The 21,788-nt window shown below is 33.4% G+C and overlaps 2 protein-coding genes across 2 annotated transcripts in view; one reads left to right on the top strand and one right to left on the bottom strand.

The window, feature by feature from the left end:
- LOC144448075 (putative nuclear hormone receptor HR3) overlaps nucleotides 1–14,826 on the bottom strand; it is a 40,847-nt gene extending 26,021 nt beyond the window's left edge. The window contains exon 1 of the mRNA XM_078138225.1: nucleotides 14,799–14,826. Coding sequence (XP_077994351.1) covers nucleotides 14,799–14,826 — 28 coding nt within the window. The remainder of the gene's footprint in view (nucleotides 1–14,798) is intronic.
- A 1,716-nt stretch (nucleotides 14,827–16,542) lies between these two features.
- LOC144448074 (nuclear hormone receptor E75-like) overlaps nucleotides 16,543–21,788 on the top strand; it is a 48,332-nt gene continuing 43,086 nt past the window's right edge. Inside the window, exon 1 of the mRNA XM_078138224.1 lies at nucleotides 16,543–16,730. Within this exon, the coding sequence (XP_077994350.1) occupies nucleotides 16,628–16,730 (103 nt within the window). The 5' untranslated portion in view covers nucleotides 16,543–16,627. The remainder of the gene's footprint in view (nucleotides 16,731–21,788) is intronic.

The raw sequence follows: 21,788 nt of genomic DNA, 5'->3' as shown, positions 1-21,788 counted from the left end.
ACTCGCAACATTTTTTTTCAGCCAAAGAAAATATCCCAATATTTTTCATCATTCATCCATTCAGCCAGAAAGTTCTCATGACCTATATGTAAGTACATGTCAAGGGGTCTTCTCACAATATGAGTTGAGAGTTAAGTAGTAACAAAATCCTGAGGTCATGATAACTTTCTGGCTGAATCAGTGAATGAAAGAAAATATTGGGGAATAATTAATGTAATCATACAAATGTAAGCATGATTTCTGAAAAATTGAGGAAATATTGGCAACTGGAAAGTTTTGACTTAACATTTTGAGCACTGCTGAACCAGTGACATAGACGCAAATTGTCATGTCTTATAGAGACAGGGTATAAAAGCCATATTTTTAGTCCACATGTGTTCAACCTGGTTTGTGTGTGGTATGATAGTATACAGTCGACAGCCTTTTCAAATTATTGAATTCAAACCAAGCCAAAAGTACAATGTAATCCTTTAAAGTTGTGTCTATACAGGTCAAAGTTGAAAAAAATTGGTGACTCATGGTACCTGCAGCTAACACCATTGCATATTTTACTGTTAACCTCATGTCATCCTAGACTCGCTTACAAAAAAGTGACATGAAGGCGCTGAGATCAGCATGTGCAGCTTATTAGTATTAACCAGTAAAGGGTGTATCTAAAACTTGGTGGCCATTTTGATACCATTTTGCCATAAAATGTTTTGATTGTGATTTTCATTCTATCAAGAAGGCACTGCTCTTAAATTACAAATGGGGTTGGCACGCCACTTTGTCTTCTTCAGGTAGACCACTATTTTTAGAAAGTAAGGGTCAGGGTTCATCTAACCCTTCTCCTCTCCCTATCCTAATCTGAACTCCCCAGGTGTCCATACACTTTCAAGCAAGTATCATTTTGAACAGTCAATCCACTGTTCTACAACACTGTTTCTTTTTCTATCATACAAGTAACTTTCACCGACTTCACTTCATTTCTTCCGTGCACGGCGTCCTCTTTGAAATTAGGTCACAGCTTTTCAGGGTATAATTACCTGGTTTACAGAAATTAGAATTGTTAACATGTTAAAGGAACGGCTTTGCATGGATGGCTGCACAAATCAAAACATACAGGATAGAACTTCACTAAATCATTCTAACGATACAATGTAGTTCTCACAGGTAACTTCACTGCCCAGTCAGCTAGACAACAATATCGTCTCTTACATAGCATAATGACCTGTACTTTATACACATGGTATTTCTATACCTACACGATGACACAGATTCACAACCAATGAAACTGCGTGGGCTGGTCTTCCAGCTAAAATAACAACAACTGGTTATGCTTAAATAGTTTTCCATCAATCATACTTGCTTGGTAGCCAATCTTTCCACGTACATGAAATGACTTTTGTGTTTTGAAATGAAATAAAGAATGGCTCCAAACTATCATACCAATGATGAGTTCTATTTTCATGTAAACATGTACATGTGGATGGCTTGCATTTGTTTGTGGTTAACATACTTATTAAATCGAATGACTGGTAGAATAATGTACATGCACTGAAATCTGTCAAATTACTGCATATCAATCCCCCCCCCCCCCACCCCCACCCCCCGACAACCGACAAAAGTGTTTCTCTTTATGCCAAAAGGAAGACAAATGATAAATTATCTCTCTCAAAGATTTTTTCCAAAAAAGGCAAATTAAAATATAAGGAAATCTACATTAATTTCATCAGATTTTCGCCCTTTTTTAGCTGGTTTTCAAAGGTACACAGAGCGACCTACAGTACATGTAGTATGTATTTCCTCTCACAATGAATGGGCTTGGATTAAGACTGGCCTAACTTCAATAATTACATTACAGTTGGATAATAGTTACGTAGATTTGAAGCAAGGAAAATTATGAATTCACACGTTTCAACAAATTATACAAGCATTTAGGTCACATACATACATACATATTTATTTATTCACGCTTGTCAATTTTATGCAGAGTAGTTTGATGATTTACTGGCAGCTCTATCAGAATATTACTCTTTGGAGTCATGATGGGTGAAATGGTTAGAGTGGCCGGCTTGGAATCTGCAGTTTGCAGGTTTGAGCCCCATTGCTGCTGTGGCAGCTTGTTTCTGAGTGGCTTAAGTCCTTGGGCAAGATTTGAACCATGACTGTGCCTCAGTCAACCCAGCTGTATAATTAGGGATCTGGTAGGATAGAAGTTGCAATGTGAATACTTTAATTCTATGCACTTATAAAAGGCTGCAATGGATTGTATGCTCCCCAGGGAGTTAAGTATGTGTCGCTATAGATTCATGCCAGGGGTAATAATTGTAAAGCGCTTTGAGCACAGAGTGGGAGAGTGCTATATAAAATTTTAAAACGAACATTATTATTATTATTACTCTGCTGATCTTAGCTTTGCTACATTTAGTCCAGTGTAAATACAGAGGAGCTGATGAAAACAACAGTACTTAATAGCCTGCCACCACTATCTAATTGAGAACATGGCCCTACAAGACAGCTACACTAATGTATAGCTTGTAGTAAAGTGGTATGAAATTAGTTTTGTAGTCTGAAGTCTCAAAGTCATTATACAACTCTACATTGCTGAAATCTTGTGTCGCACGTATTTCATCTTCGACACAACAACATAGGTAGATAATGACAACAGTTCGGACATGCCAACAGAATTCAAATGAGAACAAGTAACTAACGTATATTAAACACATTGTTACCCCTGAAGTCTAATGCTAGTCTGGGTGCCAACGTGATTTCTAACTAAAATAAATCGTAATGATACTGTATTTATTGTATAGGAACTAGACTAGTCGAAAACATGCACAAAGTTTATATCTATAACAGACTTCAAACTGTGTGGTCACAATTAGGCTGAAACCATGCAAGATTCAATTCACTGTAGTCTAGATGCTATCCAATGGGTTTGAATCTGAAGATCTCTTTACATTCTATGGGCAGAGATCTTCATATTCAAAACAAACAATTAGCATCTACACTACATTGTCAACAATGTGGAATGCAAACAACAACAAACCTTTTCAAACGTCAGTCTAGACTCTATGGTACCAATGTGTTAAAATTATTTGTATTTTGTTTCCATGTGTTAACAAGTCAGCATGTCTGAAGTGTTCGCCCTTATAACTATAATATGGTCTAAGTTTGCACAGAGGGTTTTGAAAGTACAATGTAGCTGTGATTATCATTCATAGTCAGTTTCCTCAGACATCATTGAAGCATCTCCTCTACTGCCTCCAGGATTGAACACAGCTGTGTATTAACCAAGGTATGCAAGGTGTGAACATAGCTGCAGATGAAAAGCTTCCCTGTCTATGTTTACTTACAACACCATTGTCAACATATGCACACACATTACATAACATGTACATACTAAACACTGTTTATTTACATAGGAAAGGTGTATAGCATACATCTCTGTATTTCAATGCACCTAATTACTCGTCCATCTAACTAAACCAGGTCTGGTCAAAGTCCCTCAAGCAGTACAAAAAAGTTGTTCATCCTCAGCTGACATACCATATTTGGATATTACATAACTACCCCAATAAACACTTAACTTTACAAGGGACTGTGTTATTGGTTAGAATGTTGTGATTGATTGACAAAGACATGATGTTAATGACTGTGTGGGTGGCTGTGGATGAATTTTACATTTCATCTCCTGCATCTCATGACTTCTTGAGTTTGACGAGACTGTGCCTGGAGGTGTAAACGGTAACAACACTGTATAGGAACTAGACTAATTAATCAATTGTGTATTACAACTTTCTACAAAACAAAAATTTAAAAACATACAAGTTACTGTGTCCTCAATAATCAATGCTGAAACAGCTAACAACTTAATGCAGTGCTCAATTATCGATTCACATACATGTATTACTCATAAAGGCCAGGGTTTCAATCCAAGGTTCTATCATTGGTGAGTTTGTTTAGGACCAGCAATTTCTTTCAATTAATACTGGGCCTTTTAGCTATAATTTGTTTTCTTAAACACATTATTTTGCCATGATTAGGTTTCACAGATATTTTAATAGAAGTATAGCAACCTAATTTTGCAATATTACATCTGACATTTATGATTAACTTTTCAAATGAAAAATTATTTTTAATTCAAGCCATTTTGTGTAACTCAACAAACCAGCCCCTTTTGTGACATTGACAGGAATATATATCACTTAAGGTAAAACATACAAAATACTACGTACAACTCACAAAATACCACTTAAAACTCACAAAATACTACTTGGAACTCACAAAATACACAAGAGATATCCCAAATGTGGCAATCTAAATTGTCAGTCAGTTTGAACACAATCCCTCTCAAACTCCCACTTTCATTTCACAATATGCTAAAATTTAACCAATTGTCCTGTTTTAGAACACATTTCAACAGCACAGAATTACTACTACTAGAACTTCATGTTTTGAAACAAAAATTTGAATATACAGGCAGTATCAATTTATTTACCTTCCCCCTATATCACAGTATATATCATGTACATCAATATAACCACTTTACTTATGCAATGAACTGATCGGCATGAAGATATTTCACAGGGGAAAAAACTTGATAAAGATGCAGGTATGAAATGACACTATTGCTTTGTTTGAAATCTATAATGTAAACCTCCTGGCCAATCAGCATGTGATATCGTATAGAATACATTAAAATTTAAATATAGACAACTATTATTAGTAGTATTACTACATAAACGGTGAAAACCACAATGTTTTATGGTGGATGGGTGGGCTGATTCTACATCATCATCAGTATGCCCTCCAAATTTTGTTGTTGTGAATCAAAATGAGAAAAACTGGCATTTCTTGTGAGTCAACACATATAGCAAGAGACAGGGGAACATCAAATTTTAGTGTGTTGCTAGAAAATTGTGTGCGTCAGTGGCGCGGCATGTCAAATTGACTGAGGACATACTGGTCATCATCATTGTCTGTTTTCTGTGAATAGAGTAGTTTTGCAGGTTTCCAAATATCAGTACAACATTATGTTGATTACGATGACTTCCTCTAATTAACCTTTCATTACTGATATGTCCAGGTTATGTAAGATTACTAATACTGTATACTGTTTCACAAAACCTATACACAACAGAAGATACACAATGGCCAAACTAGTTGACTAGAAAATAAGTACTGTTTACTAATTACTACGTGAATACACAATTTGACATACTGTAATATAGGCTGTCCTCATTCCCCAACAGCGTGTGTTCACTTTCGCACCTTAAATGATGATACAGCTAAAATGAGGTTGGTTTGGTGTTTTACGCATGTAACATATTTTTTTACACACACACACACACACACACACACCTTATAATGCAAAAGAAACAATTACATAAGTGCTGCGCACAGTGGGATGTAGAATTAATCAAGTTGATATCTTGCCTTAGAAAATAACTGAAGCCATTAAAATCATCAAGTCCATGTGTAATGTTTTCATTAAAAGCTAGTTTTTACTGTACGGTGAAAGAATAACAATGCTTATTAGTGTTCAATGAAATAGGGCAAAGGATTCTACTGTGTTTGTTGTGTCTGTTATTGTTAGTCTACAGTTGAAATATGTCTTTGTGCCAAAAACGTAATGTCCCATGACTGAAAAACACCAAACCAACATCGTTTTAGCTGTATACTGTATGAGGAGATGTACACAAAAGAGGAGAAATACAATGACCAACCTAGTTGGCTAGAAAATAAAGAATACACAATCTTAAACTTCAAAGGGGTGTGCTCATTTTCCAACACTGTATGTTAGTAGTCTAGTTCTAAATAGATACAGTATTGTTATCATTTACACCTCCACGTTGGCATCCACACTACATGTTAGAGAGACCAGTGTTTTAATCCCAGGTTCTGGCATTAGTGTTATCCTATCATTGGAGCCATGAGGATTACTAAAGGATTATTCTTTTGTTCTGGGCTGACTGTTTCTACATCTTTTTTGTCAGACAACTGTTTTTCACACCTATTGTTTAATCTTTTCTCAAAATGGACCTTTACAACTTTCACACATTAGACTGTTGATATGTGAACATTATGTAGCAGAGTATAGGTTTGGCAAATCTGACACAAAACAGAAGAAATACAATGTCCTACCCTGTTGACTTGAAAATTAAATATTATATGCACTAGTTACTACACAAGACAAATTTTCATATAGTGTACAATAATAGCCACAGGAGTTCTTGGAGTTTAAATCAATTTACGTGGCTGTGTAATTATGAATATGATTATGACAGACTTTGTGCTCGCTCGTCAACAATACTACATAGAACATTTAGTGGATCGTAACTGAAGTCTGTAATCAATATTTTGTTGTTCTATGGAGTTTTTGTCGTGGACAACTCACTTTAATCACAGATTTACTATGTAAAGTTGAAGTGACAACTGATTTTAAGCTTTGTTTCCTAACTGTGAACAGCCGACAGCGCATGATCTTTTACGCGACATTACAAAACACCATGACGAGGAAACTCCGGTTCCTCTTTGATTCAGTCCGAATACTGATCATTACATAGTGATAAAAACATTAAGAAAGTGATGATGTATTCAGAACAGAACGTAAGTTCCATTGTCAAATTTCTGGAGTCAAGTTGTAATTGTATATTGCATGTTATGACAATTGGTACTATGCAAAGGTTCAGAATTTAGGTGTTAATGTTAGCACCTTTGCATAACACCAATTGTTTTCTTTAAACAGCTGGAAAACTTTTTTTTTTTTAAAAACATGGTGTCAAGTACAAACTGTCAAGTATATGCAGTCCGTATGTCGATGAACAGAGTGAGAACAACAGACTTGAGACTGACTGACAATGCAAAATTATACGAGAACATAAACAGCTGTAATAAAACTAATTCGGAGAATTTCGTAATTCTCAGAAATGTACACCATTCAAAGCACACATCACAACACTTTGAAAATGATACATACTGTATCTTGTGACAAAACCAAGTTATAAAGCTGTGTAACAGAAACAATGTAGAGGAAATAACCTTAAAGGAGAGTTTACAAGTAGCACTTCTAATAAAGAGATACACCCTGGTAGAACTATAAATATCTTGATTCAAGTACTACTACATGTACTATGATGTAGTATACATGTACTACTGTAAGGGTGGGCGGGTACCAGTGTGTCCTCTACCGATAGCCATGAGAACAATTGTGATTTCTTGTTAGTCACCACATAGTAGTAAGAGATAGGATACTACCAAATTTTGGTGTCACTAGAAATTGTGTGCGTCAGTGGTGCATCAAATTGGCTTAGAGGGCACACTGGTGGGTACAACGTGAGTACAAATGTGCAATTATAAGTTTGTCCATTTTAATTTCTACCCAAAACACCAAATTGTTGCCGAATACAGTCACCGGTAATGCAATGAAAATTTCTTTCAATTACTCAGTTCTCTGTTATGTCATACAGTATGTAAAGCTAGTCCAGGGTTGTCCCGATCCCAAGGTCCATACATAATACATAGGTTACAAGGTACTGGCTTCCATCCTCTCAAAAACAATAGAAATTGATATTATTTATTCCTTTATCATGCAAATTATTCTATGCAAATGAATGTTCATGGACTCTAGGTTTATAGAATCAAATGAAAATTCTACCAGTGCTTTTATATGTACTATGGTAGGAGAACACTGGGAACAGAGAGCGGTAAATATGCTAAAAACTGGGAAGGTATCTCATATATTAAAATTATTACACCATAGTTTTGGTGGGGAACCCTGGTAAAATGACTGGAACCCAGGTAGATTTTAGTACTTACCGCCCTTAACAAAAACATTGTGAATTTTTTTAAATCTTGGATGTAGTCAAAAACTTTTTTTTTTGACAGAGTAGAAATTTTCATTTGATAATACAATAATTAAATATTGATTCTATTGTACTTTCTGGGAAGGTCACTCATATGTGGCTACAATCTCAGTTAAGATACAATAAAAAAATATACTGTGTAAACCTAGATATTTTTGCCACTTGAAAATTTTGCAATTTTACAGTCTTCAGGTAGTTCTCATTGACTAATTTTTCCCAATCACCAGACTGGGCCATGGTTTTCATCTACTAGAAGCTGAGAAGAAGGCATAGTCATTACTTATTTTGCATTCTGTTTTGTTTTCCAATGAAATACGTGAAAGCGAGTCTTAAGTGAAAATGTCCAGGTTTTACTTGAAGTATCGGTAGTATTCATCACTGGGTCACAAGTGTAATCTATGGTCCAATCCTAGTTACCACCTTGATATATTTGTACATGGACAAATAAATGTAGTGGAAAAACCATTGTTGCTGTGGTCCTACCTCAAATACCATATTATTAGATGCTGAAAAATTATTTATAAATAAAAAATGTAGCGCTCAAAGTTTGGATCAGACTTGTCCTCTAAAAGACATTGCAGTATTGCTAGCATTGGGACCTGTGTTTTAATTTCATGAAGCCAATAACCCTTCAAAAATTAATGGGGACAGGGGTGGTCAGAGGTGTTTCAATTTCATGAAACCAATACATATAATACTCTTAAACAGGTTGAGGGGGCCTCATGCATGTTGCTATTTCATGACACCAACCAATTCTTTTTTTTACATAGACTACAATTTTGATGTAAATTGGCCATAACATACACTATGGACATTTGCAGAGAACACCTATGTGTAAGCTGACACTTCCACTTGCATTGTACCCACAAAATTGAGATTACAAAAGAATGAATCCTAATGGAAGTCATGTTTGAATATAAGTTGGCGTCACATGTTGCATGGAAAATCAATTTGTAATACAAGACGTAGCTGCACAATAGACATTTCACAAAGCAAATAGATTTCTTACATGAACAGTGCATTTTCATATATGAGTACCATGTTCTTTGTATCCATAAAACCACAAAGGATTTGAAATGAATGAGTGTCTGAAGACAAGATGTAATTTCAGTTAGTACGTTCACAATGCACATATAATTTGTATCTTCCAGAGGACAATTGAACGTCAATAACATTTCTGAATACACTAGAATTTGTGGATAACTGATATGGGAAATAACAACAGGGATGTAGAGTCCTTTAATTTTCTGAACACATGGGGTAAACTCAATATAATGGATTTCTCAAACCGAGTTTCCCCCACTTTGGTACATGTATCTACAGTGCCCATTCTGAATGAAGACAATGAAAAGTATGTGTATGTAAATATGTACGTGAAATGTGATTTCTTTATATGAGAAAATGTGATATGAAATTTATAGGTTTTATTTACTGAAGGAAGGATTGTTCACAGAATAATGTAGTACAAACTTGATAGTGGATTTCTAAAAGACATGTATTGGCAATTTGATGATTTCACAATTTGCAGTCCGTATTCAATTTCAAAGACATAACCATCAAATCGGTTATCTTTTATTCCCACCACAGTGTGGATTTTTAGTGACTCACCCAAATCCTAATATTTACTGTAATTTTGGCTTTATGTATATTACAGTTGTTGTGAAATGTACTAAAATGGTTTGTTGGTATTGTAATCTGTATGTTTGTGTAGTCGCAAATTGAAATTGACCAATGTTGGAATAAATAAGTTTCACATTGAAAAAAAACACTGGACAGTAGTTACATACAACACAAATTTAAATGATGTCTTACGAGCAAATGTATATAGTCCACTATAGATGGAATGTGCTATAGAAGAAATTGTATATTATTATTAATAATTATTATAAAAGACATAATGGAAATTGTGTAATACTGAAACTCAATTTCTTAATGCATTGAATTAACTCAATACAAAATTTATGTGTTTGAATTCATAGATAAAATCATATCATAGATAAACAACAATACAATATAGCTGAATCAAGTGTACAGTATCTATTAAATAAATTTACCTCTTTGATTATTAAAATATTGTTTTTTTTTGTATAATAATACATTTAATAAAGGTAGATAGTAGATAGTACATGTACACCTATCAAATAAATACAGCTCAAACCAAGTGTACAGTATCTATTAAATGATTTTACCTCTGATTATAAAAATATTGTTTTTCTGTATAATAATATATTTAATAAAGGTGGACTGTTGAATTAAATACATGCACACCTCAAATTAAGTGTACAGTATCTATTAAATAAATTTACCAAGTTTGATTTTTTTTTAAATATTGTTTTCTGTATAATAATACATTTAAAGATGAATTAATCAAGTGACCTGTTTAATTTTTGAAGCATTGATTTCCATGTAGACTGCAAGATATGTCATGTTGTTAAGCTGTATTAGGTGAGTGGTATATATCTTGCCAAATTCTTACAAGTTGTTTTCCATATAGATCAATACAGTAAAGTCTTAAGTGTATCTATAAAATTCACTTGTTTTAATTCCTTGTTTTTAATATCTAAATGTACCAAATTTCTTATTTGATTTCTGAGATATCATCTTCAATATATAATACAGCCAGAATCAAGCCTATCTATAAAATTTCATTGTTTGATTTCTGAAATATATAGTACACACACGTAAACACATTTCCACTCAATTCAGTGTGTCTCTGTGTACACAGCTTCATGGATTATTGCCATGGTAACAGTGAACTAGATTAAGTAACCAAATTTTGAAATTACAGAAGTTTTTGATGCATATTCATTAACTATTTATGTATATTTTGTTTATTTATGTTTACAGCTTGCTAAATGGAATAGTACAAAATTAATGTTGAAATTTGCGATTTCATAAATTATATAATATGAATATTCCAAATAAATGCATATTTTTTAATAATTTATACAACTGAAATTAAATCTTAAATTTTAGGCCAACATAGTTAGACAATTACGTAATGCACATATCAAACGTGAATATGCCATGTCTATGCATATTAATTAATAAATTTACATATTTCTCAAAGATGATTATTCCATGTGTACGCATATCAATTAACAAATTTACATATTTCTGTGTTGTATTTGTTATGGAAGTACCACATACATTTATTAATATATCTTGTAATAAATAAGATGTTCATTTATTTACTGTTTGTTATAAATTCATAACTATTTACAAACTCCACATAATTTTTTTGGTTTGATTATATAGGAATATGATAACACTGATGAAGTGATATTAGCATACTCATTTACAAGCTTGAGTGGTTTTATTTTTCTTCAGATATAATTACTACTCCAACTGCTACATTATTTATATAACAAAAACCTCATCCTCAACTCTATGATAACAAAGTCAACAGTTATTCAACTTTTAGATAACATAATATGCATATGTATTATATAATCTTTTTTTCTTTTCTTTTCCAGTTATAGCAGAAAACTGTTATCACACAATTGGCAGTGTCATTGTTAACACGATCATTCATATACATTTACATTAATATACAATTATGGAAATACCCATTTTCTTTCACAGAATGTCATGTACATACCCCTCCCCTACCAGAAAGCATCATGGGAAATATTAATTATCAACCATTGTTATCTATTGTTCTGAAGAAAGTATTGTTATGACACAAAACTCTTGCCATACAGCTGATAGTCATTGTTCTGCAATTGTTTATAATACAATTGCAGAAATATATCTATCCTTTCCGTCACTCCAGACTGTCATGACAATATAAACCCCACCCCCACCCCGAAAACAATGTCATGAAATATTCATAATAGCATTTTATAAGCTCCTGTCATTCTAAATCAATTATAGTGTTTGGTAAAACAGGGTAAAGTTGAACACGTAGCCATCCCTTTCATCATTTTTTTATCATTTGTATATTTTGCATGATAAAACAAACATCAGAGAAACAGAATAGCTTGAACTATTTCAAACTAATTTAGGATTATAGTCACCTTGCATCTAATTTTAAATGTTTACTGTACGAAAGGTTCATTTAATCTTTCCCATGCAAATTCATTTTTACTTGACACTGCAAAGTGAATAATAACAAACATTTTTTTTTGCTTTGCGATACTAATAAATGTACTAATATCTAGATCTTAAAGTGGCCATATGGATGAGGATTGGGTATTTATTTTGGATTTTAAATTTATAAAACCAGTTTATCATGGCTTCCTACTTGAAAAATCAATGTGACACAACATGTCCTTGTTTCTAGTTCAATAAATTACAAAAGTATAATAAATGCGTAAAATGTTTCTTATTATACGTACAATAACAAACATTTTTTTGGCTTTTTGCAATTTATTGAGTTACAAACACAGACAATGTTGTTTCACATTTATTTTTCAAGTAGGACGCCATGATAAAATTATTTGATAATTTAACCATCCAAAATAAATACCCACTGCTCATCCATATGGCCACTTTAAATTGACACACAACGAAAGTCTGATTAAGTAGTAATAGCTACTCTAAACAGCACTGGATGATAAAAAGAGATGAAAACAGAGGAATAAACATTTGACTGTATTCATGTAGTTTTTCACAGATGGCTTTAGATTTTGTTTACAACTGACCATACAGTGTAATTGACAGCTTACATAACAAATGTCATTAAAATTACATGTACTTGTACCACAGAGGAGAAGAAACTGTCTTTGCTTGTACAAGTTGTTATGTTCTTGCATAGTATATGTACACAATAAAACTGTATATTCAAACTACATGTAGTTTTGCCTCACGTAGCAGCAAATCATGCAATAATCGTAGCATTTGTTATGATTTTGAGGGGTTCTTCTGTTTTTGTGCTTCATTTTCGTTCCGATGTTTAACTGGAAGCAAACGCTACAATTTCTGTAACGCAAATAGACGGAAGCGATTCAGATCAGACTGGCAAAGTTGGTGGATTTTTTTGCTAAATTACACCTTACCTGCCAAAAAAAGTGGACATTTCCTAACTCCAACATTAATTACAAAGCCTACAAGACCCAAGAAATGTTCAGAGGTACCCCAATCCCATCAAAATCTGCTAAACTAACATTTTGAAACGGGTAGTATGCTGACATCTCGTTCACGTTTTCAGTGCAGCCTTGTCTATTTGTGCTAATGTTACAGGAATTGTAGCGTTTTGCTTCCAGTTAAATATCAGAACATAAAAAAGCACAAAAACAAGAAAAATCACAAAAATTGATACAATTATTGCAGCTATGCCTCACGATGTTGAAGTCCACAAATACTATCAAACAAAAAAATGAAGACAGCAACATGCCATCGATTTACTTATTTTTACAGCATTCATTAGATAACAATAAAAGCAGGGTGTCGAGAAACACAATTTTTGTTTGATAATTAAACTGAAAATAAATTAGAAATAAAAAAAGATATTGGCCAGTTTCAATAACTCAGTAATCATAAAAATTTTTGTAATGATCAAAACTACTGATAAAAATTCCCACAGGAACACAAATCTGTGATCACTGCCAGATCACATTTCAAATTTCATATAAAGTAGGGATATTCATAGTAACAAATAAAATTGCAAATTGAGGATTTACAAGAGGACAGTTTGCAATTAAATGTGGAAGTAACACAATCTGTTACTGCAACTAGAGAAATCATGGATGGAAATGCCACAGATGTTTGGAGAAAAGCAATATTTTTAGACATCCTTTCCAATGTTAGTCATCTGCTGGTGAAAAAAAAGCATACTGGCACCTTGTTCAGTACTGACAGTATGTTCTCCATTGTATATTTCACTGAAGTTTTTATTCATTGAATTCTTACTTTCCTCAAACTTTCCTCCAGGAATGTTTTGAGTGTATCACATAACACAGTGGTTCATTTTGTATGTACATTGTTTATATATGTTTGCATACACATTTTGTATGTAATTATGTATGGTGTGTTGACAAATGTATGTTTACATGTACAAAACAACAATACAGCTTGCATGATAATTGAAAAGCCTGTCTAAGTGAGAGGATTACAAAAATGAAAAATATATAAACTACTGCTAATTTGAGTCTCATGCTAATTTATGGAGGAATATCCTTGAACCAACATTCAGCAACAATACACCCATGATCACTTATGGTTTCGAATTCACTGGCCCCCTTCACCATAGCTGACGCAATGCCAGCACTTTTTTACTATTCCATTGTAAACGTATAATTAAAGAAACACTGGCATTACATCTTCTGTTTTAAAATTAATATCATGCTTGAATGAACATTTTTTCTGTCTGTCGGTAAACAAAAGACAACAGACCCATTTTCATATATTTCGGTCAGATTTGGTTCAGAAACTACAAACTGTGTTGTTTGATTACAGACAACGGCTGCACTTACGCCGGGCGAAGTTTACAACTACGACGTGCATATATACTGTGGTCCAAAACAGTCATTTGCAAACTTGCAATTAAAGGCAAACAAAGTCACAATGCTATTGTTTCACAACCTTGAAGTTGCTACATTACAACGCCTTGAATAATGAACGAACTGATCGCAGAGTTTCGAAAAGCGTTTTTTAAAGCTACGCCGACTATTTTTGTGGATTTTACGCCGTATCTAGAACACGAACTAGTGAATGGATACGAACAGCAAAGACAAAGAATAACATTACTGTTATAGACTAAAACGAAGGAAAACTATTAACACCCACAAGTCTGAATAGATAAGTCGATGATACTGTATATCATTGTTAGACAAGTCTTTTTTTCTCCCTTACTATTCAAACTAACTCTCGTATGCAATCATAACTCGGACGCCATATTGGATCGTAGCCAGTTGGTACCCCAACACGAACCAGGCGATTCCGCAACACTTTTACTTGGTATGCGTTTGAAAATAGCAAATAGTGAAACATTAAAAAATGAATTACCTGCTACGAGAGAACTAGACGCCTCCATGGAGTAATTCTCGTGATTGCATGCACGAAATCTTCAGCTACGTCTTCCCAAGTTCAAGGACAGGCGAAAACACATGCGAACGGTTAGCTAAAACGGCGAATAAAATTGCGACCAGCAAAGGTTCTTGATTTCGTTGCAATCTCCAAAGGTCGCTTCTCTAGCCGTCTGGTTTCACGAGTGTGAACGAAAATACAGCGAAAGCAGCACAATACGCCAAAACTTCCTGCAAAAAAATATAAAATACTACGAGCAGCAATTCATATCGATGCTGTTTTATTTTCGTCAATCCATTCGTTCTCAATGGACCGTGTCATTTTTATCAGAGGGGAGTACCAACATACGGACGGATGACTTCACTATTAAAGTTCACTTGTATACATAAAAAGGTAGCAAAAATAACATCTTTACAAACAAATTTCGACAAAATAATAGGGATAAGTGATTTTTTACCAATCCACTTGAGGAATTTTCTTCAATACTAAATTGAAAAATTTATACTTATATTACCCCTCCAAATATAATCCTATACATCCTTCCCGCGCTATTTGGCCTTAACCCTGTCACCTACCTCAGTTACGAGTCGAGGTATACAATACCCACAATTCCTTAATAACCAGTTTAGTCTATTTGCATCCTCAAATTGTACAGGAAATGCAGTTAGAGGATATTAAAATATGATTTGATCATTACATACAATTTTTTCTAAGTAAAATTTTAGCTTGTAATGTGCTCCGCCATTGTTTCAAAGTCAGTGAAAGGTATGGGGTATTTAGGTTATTAGGGTAACTCAATACTTGTAGGGGCTTTAACACTAGTTCTGAGGGACAAAATCGTTTGCAATATTTCATCAGGATTCAACCTCAATACTAATTTTCAGTGATAAAAAAGTCATAATTGTAGTACATGTATTACTTTCATTGTGGTTTGTGGTGATATAAAAGTGGTTTATTGTATTAAGCTAAAAATGACCCATATCGTTCATTTTGTAGAATGGTTTGCGCCAATCCGCGACCCTCATCCAGTGAGACAACAATGTCATTTTGTAAACGTGACTAGAAATTTGAAGGTCTTGAAAATAGAAAACCCGCGGTAAATCCAATGACATTGCATATTTTATCAAGTGTAGCAGAGGTTTATGGAGTCGTTCCGATGCACCAAAAAGCTTATATTTTTTCCTACCAATATTTACTTGCAAGAGTACATGCAGTAAGTTGGACGGATGCACCAAACGAAAGATGCCTGTGATGTGAGTAATGTAAATATTGTAGTAAAGACTGTCTGAGTTTGATGTTATTGTACATTCTATGCTGTGGACTCGGAAGACTTCCGCCCATTTCTAGCATAACTGGATCACAGAAGTGGGTTAAGTATTAACTGTGAAGGCACTAAAAAATAATAAAATCGTACGACATTCGGACTTTTGTATCACTTATCATCAGCCTCAGGTAATAAAATACATTGGAGCAGACTTTTGCATCACACACTGTGACACAGTCATGGTGTGTTCGCATCGAGAATAGAAATCAGTGGAGCGAAATATAGCGGAAGGACACCTATATACTAAAAGTGAGAGTTGTAGAAACAAAACAGAAACTATTTAAAGAGTTAACTTCGACAGCGATTTCAGACTCGGCGAAGAAATACTTTTTCCCGCGCCTTTTGGTAAGAAGTTCAGTAAAGAGTACAGACCTATCTCCTGCACTGTGGTGACGTTTGGGCTATTACATCACTTACTGTGTGGCCTGAAGTCGTTGACCTTGTTACTCCAGGACACGAACTAGGACGAAATACTAGGGAAAAAATGGAAGACATCCGAGCAATGCTAGAAGTCGCCCATGGCTATAGTACTAACGAAATGGGCGCCAGTGGCTCGAATTTAGCCGACTTTCAGTTTAGCGAACAGGGTAAGTGATATTTGGTATGTTATTTTATTCCAGAATATGACGTTTGCTTTGACATATGCACTCGAAGTCATTCGTTTCCCATGAATGATTTGTTGTCTTGTTTATATTTACTGCATCAATATTAATTTTCATGAAATTATATATTTGTACAATATGAAGTTAAGTTAACGAAGTCACTTAATGTTGGTGAGGATATTATTTGTCCTTCAAGCCATTAATTAGGGGAATAATTGAATTGTTCAAAACCAATGAGTGGGAGATATGTTGGGTTACTATAGTAACTAACCTGGCAAAATCCTTGACTCATGTATGAACCTTCTCAGAGATCAATGACATTGGTTATTATGTAAGACTATTATAATAGTTAGAATCAGAGTTGCCTCACCTATTTTAACCTTGATGGAAAAGAAAACATCTGACTTGTTTATTAATTTTAATAAAAGTGTGATCAAATAAAATATTTACAATGTTTCACAAGGTAAGGGGTGATGTCAATAGTTCAATGTAGAATAAAAAACTTTTTGTACTTGTCCTCAGACCCCTCTCCTCCCTCCCCCCTTTTCTAACTAAATTGACCCAAATTGAAAATTGCTTTAAACCACACAATTTCAAATCAGTATGCAGTAGTATGCAGTGCTATAAATATAAAGCCAGTATGCAGAGAGTAAAAATAGTTCCCTTGCTGACACTTTATTTTAATGCCATGCGTTTACTATAGCAAAAATTCTTCCATTTCTCAATTTGACATTTTAAAAGAAAATATTTGTATTTAGGGGTACAAAACATCCATTAAAAGTAAAAAAAGATTTTGTAGGGTGAGAACTAAAATGGCTCAACTCCCACTCCCACCCTTAAAGTAAAAGAATTTAAATTAATTTTTTATCCTACATGTAACTATTGATATTGCCCCTAATGGAGAATATGCTCTTCAAGGTTCCAAGCTTCAATAGGTCAGTAAAATATACTTACTTTGGATGGGTAAGGTAGAAACAAATGCGATATTTTGATCTGTCTACTCATAGACCCTCCACTGTGGAGGGTCTACTCAAACTTCAAAGAGAGACATTAACACTGAATAATTAAATTATTGTGTTATTCCTAGTAGACAGATCAAAATTAGCATTTGCCTAACTTAACATTATGAAGTAACTATATTTTACTGTCTTTTCAAAAAGGCCAATGTCCTAATGGTCCTTTGCTTGTTTTTCAGATACTCTTACTATGTAAAGATTTAATAGAGTCTCTGTTTATTGTACATTTTATTAATATAATCCACAAATGAAAAACATTTTATTGGTATTGAGCAATGCTTTCTTGTCTGTTCTGCTTTTGTACTAAAAAATACTTAGTTTTCAGATTATCTGTCTGATTTTCCTCATTGAAAAAACCCACTGTCAAGCCTTGTTTAAGCCGTATTCTTTATTTTTCTGTTCATATGAAGAGAATCACATTTCAATCACATTTATGGCATTTGCTGCACTAAACCAACATATACTTGAGAGAGTTTCATTTTATTGGTATGCTAGAAAATTACGAAAGAAAAACATTTAGCAACTAGAAATCCATTATATTATTAACTTTTTAATTTTAACATTATTACTTATGTATCACTAATTATTGACACTGGTGCAAGCACATATCAGTCGTATTTGCACTGCACTGCATTGTCGAAAAAATCTATGGTATACCTACCTAGCAAATGAATGCAGGCTTGTTCTGTGTGTATGACGTCTACAGTTCTATATTTAATTTTAATGTGTTGTTTCTGTATATGGGTAATTTTGGTCTTTGCACCCATGTTTGTTGTATTTTCTGCTACATTTTGCTAAGGTTGCAAAGAACACCACAAGCATGTTACAAAATTACTATTCCAGTCTTGCACTCATGTGAGTTTCTGTTACTGAGTATATCATTACTAAACTCAGATAATTGTCAACAACAAAAAAGCACCATACAAAGACACACTTAAACATTTCTTGGTATTAGTCTTCCAGTGTGTACTTATCAATCTCAAAAAATAAAACAAAATACACACAAGTGTTCCTATGTCAAGATCAACTATACCAACTTGATGAGGCATGTAGTTCAGTTCATGAGATGTTTGTTCGTTTGTGTTTCCTGTGCATTCTCTAAAAACCTTTTGCTTTTACTTTCATTCAAGAAAACTCAAATCTATTATCAGTCAAAAAGTCTGACAAAAAAGGGGGAGCCACCATGCGAACTTTCGAAATACAGCTCCAAAGGATATCAAAATTAAACCATTGTACACTGTAGAATCCAATATGGCAGCCAAATGCTGTGTTTACTCTAGGTAGGAAATAAAAGTTTTATTTTTGTACAGAGAAAATATTATCATTTCCTTGAAAACAGGATGTCAAATGCCTAAATTTCTCTAGCAAAATGACCGAGACCAAGCTTTCCTCTGGTAAAAGTTTGGAGAAATGTTAACAACTTTAATTGTTGGAGTATTTGATCTCTGAGGGTAATTGATCCCTGAGGCATATTCCATTTAACTTCAAATTTTGGCAATTGGCCTACATGGCAAAAATATCTGAGCTTATGAAAAATGCAAATATTTCAAATATATATTACAATGGAAGAACATAATGTTATGTCTATGTAAGATATAATTAATTCTATTGTATTTGAAGGGTTTGTATATATATAGTCATTGCCTTCTATGTATTGAATATGCAAATTAATCTACTAGGTACAGAAAAATCAAATGTTTGGTACAAATTAACGTAAGAATAATTATAATTATAATAATAGTTATAATAATACAATTGAATTTTTAGCTATATGCAAATTAACCTTTCAATCATAGTTATACACTATAATAAGAAAATTGGCTATTTAATATGCAAATTTATTAGGTATATAAACACCAACTTTGAATAATATGCAAATTAATGTAAGAATAATTATTATTATACAACCTATAATAACAATTAATTTATTTACTAATATACAAATCAACCTATCAATCATAGTAATACACTATAACAAGAAGAGTGTTTTTTAAATTGAATATGCAAATTAACCTATTTGGTATGGAAAAATCAACTGTTTGAATAATCTGCAAATTAACCTAAAAATCATTATTATACAAGTTATAATACAACTAATATATACAAGTCAATCATAGTATATGCTGTATAATAATACACTTGGTTTTAATCAAATATGCAAATTAACCTATTAGGTATGCATAAAATAAAATATACATATAAAAGTACAGTGCCATGATACCAAGATGTCTTACCATATCAAATACTGCTGGTTTTTCAGCGACAGGTGAAATGAATAGTGTGGCAAATTTATAGAAAAAGACAATGTCTCAAATAATCCCCAATGGCTTCAGTGATAAGACAAAACTATAAATATGAGATCATGGGAATGAATCCAAACTTTTCCTGGAAGCAGTTCAACACTTTCTGATCAGCTGAATATCGTTAATGTTCTTTCTCCCAAAGGAGCTTTTGTTTGTACACACATGCAAAAGTATTGCCACTTTACTAATGGAAGTAAACAATCATGAAGCAGTACAGACTTGATTACTTGTTTATCAACAAATTCTTTAATTTATGAGATAATTGATGAGGGCACTGACTCTGAGGTAAAAGACTAAATGAGAACAAGTTATATATTACTTAAGGAAGTGGAAAAAATAATCAAAAGCATTATTCAGTATTATTGTATGGCGTTTTTAAAAGGCTAAGGCCTTATTTACACTTATGTTATTTTCAAGTGAAAATGCAATTATTTTGCTGTGTTTTCACCTACTGTATTATGTATACACGGAGATGCCAAAAATGCAAATGAAAATGCAATGATTTGAAGTATTTCAGTCACAGCTCTATGGCATTTAATAATTTTCCAGGATAAGAAGATTTATCGAGTAATTGACAATTAAATTCATAAAAAATGCAGGATAAAAATGAATATGATGTCAGTGTTCGCAGCATGGATTTACTTCTAGGGAAATATTAACTACTTGTTGCCAGAGAAAAGCTTGCATAGTGCAGCTGCTGCAACCCTGGAGCTAAGCTTGTACCCAGACAGTAAGTATTACACATCAATTAATTACGAGACAGTCAGTCACCTGTACAGTTAGCGAGAATGTACTTTCTAAAGATACATTACAGAGGTAAAATAAAAATAGGTGTGAATTTACCGCAGCACTCAAAATTAATGGCAGTCTCTCATCCATAGCTTACCAATTCTTGTCACGAGGCTGTCATGATTTGTAGCTGGTAGCCCACTCTGTGCCAACTTCAGATTGTGCAATGATGTGTGACGATTTAGAAGACAAAAGATATAGGAATATGAAAGTATTTTGATAATACATTCATTTATACTGAGGGGTCAGTTCAGCAATATGGAGACTACTGCTGGTCACAATCCTCTTTCAAACTTTGCCTAGAATGACAAACTGTAATGATACATTTATCTAACGTGGTGAATAGTGGGTATCCAAGCTTAGTTTATCATTTGTGTATACAGTTTTTAAGAAGACTAAAGCCTCATTTACAGAATGTCGTTTACAAATGAAAATGTAACTATTTAGCAGTGTTTTCACATACCGCATTCACAGACACACATGAAAAATGGAATGATTTGAAAATGATGCAGAAAGTGGTTTGCTTCCCAAATGATCTATTTTCATTTACACAGACTCTGAGCAAAAATGGAAAGATTCAAAAACAGAGTTGTGTAACCTAAAATGAAACAATTAAAGAACCCCACTTTTTTGACTACAGGCATGATCCCATCGATGATATAGTTAACGCATATACCAAAACCATTTTGTTTCACACGAGGACTGTTTCTGTGCAAACAGTCAAAAATGTTTGTGAGCACACAAAAAATGCATTTTAAAATGAAAATAATATTGCTTTTTAGTGTCTTTATGTGGAAGTGTTACATAAATGCAGTTTGAAAGGATAGTCACCTGTTATATGTTTAACTGATTTGGGAAAAGATATACAAGAATGTTAGGTCGAGAATAAATTCACTGCGAGAGTATATGTTATTTGTGTGAAAAAGACAAATTCA

This window comes from Glandiceps talaboti, chromosome 17 (genome assembly GCF_964340395.1).
Source record: "Glandiceps talaboti chromosome 17, keGlaTala1.1, whole genome shotgun sequence".
NCBI classification, from domain to species: Eukaryota; Metazoa; Hemichordata; class Enteropneusta; family Spengelidae; genus Glandiceps; species Glandiceps talaboti.
This window is presented reverse-complemented; position numbering and strand designations above follow the sequence as displayed.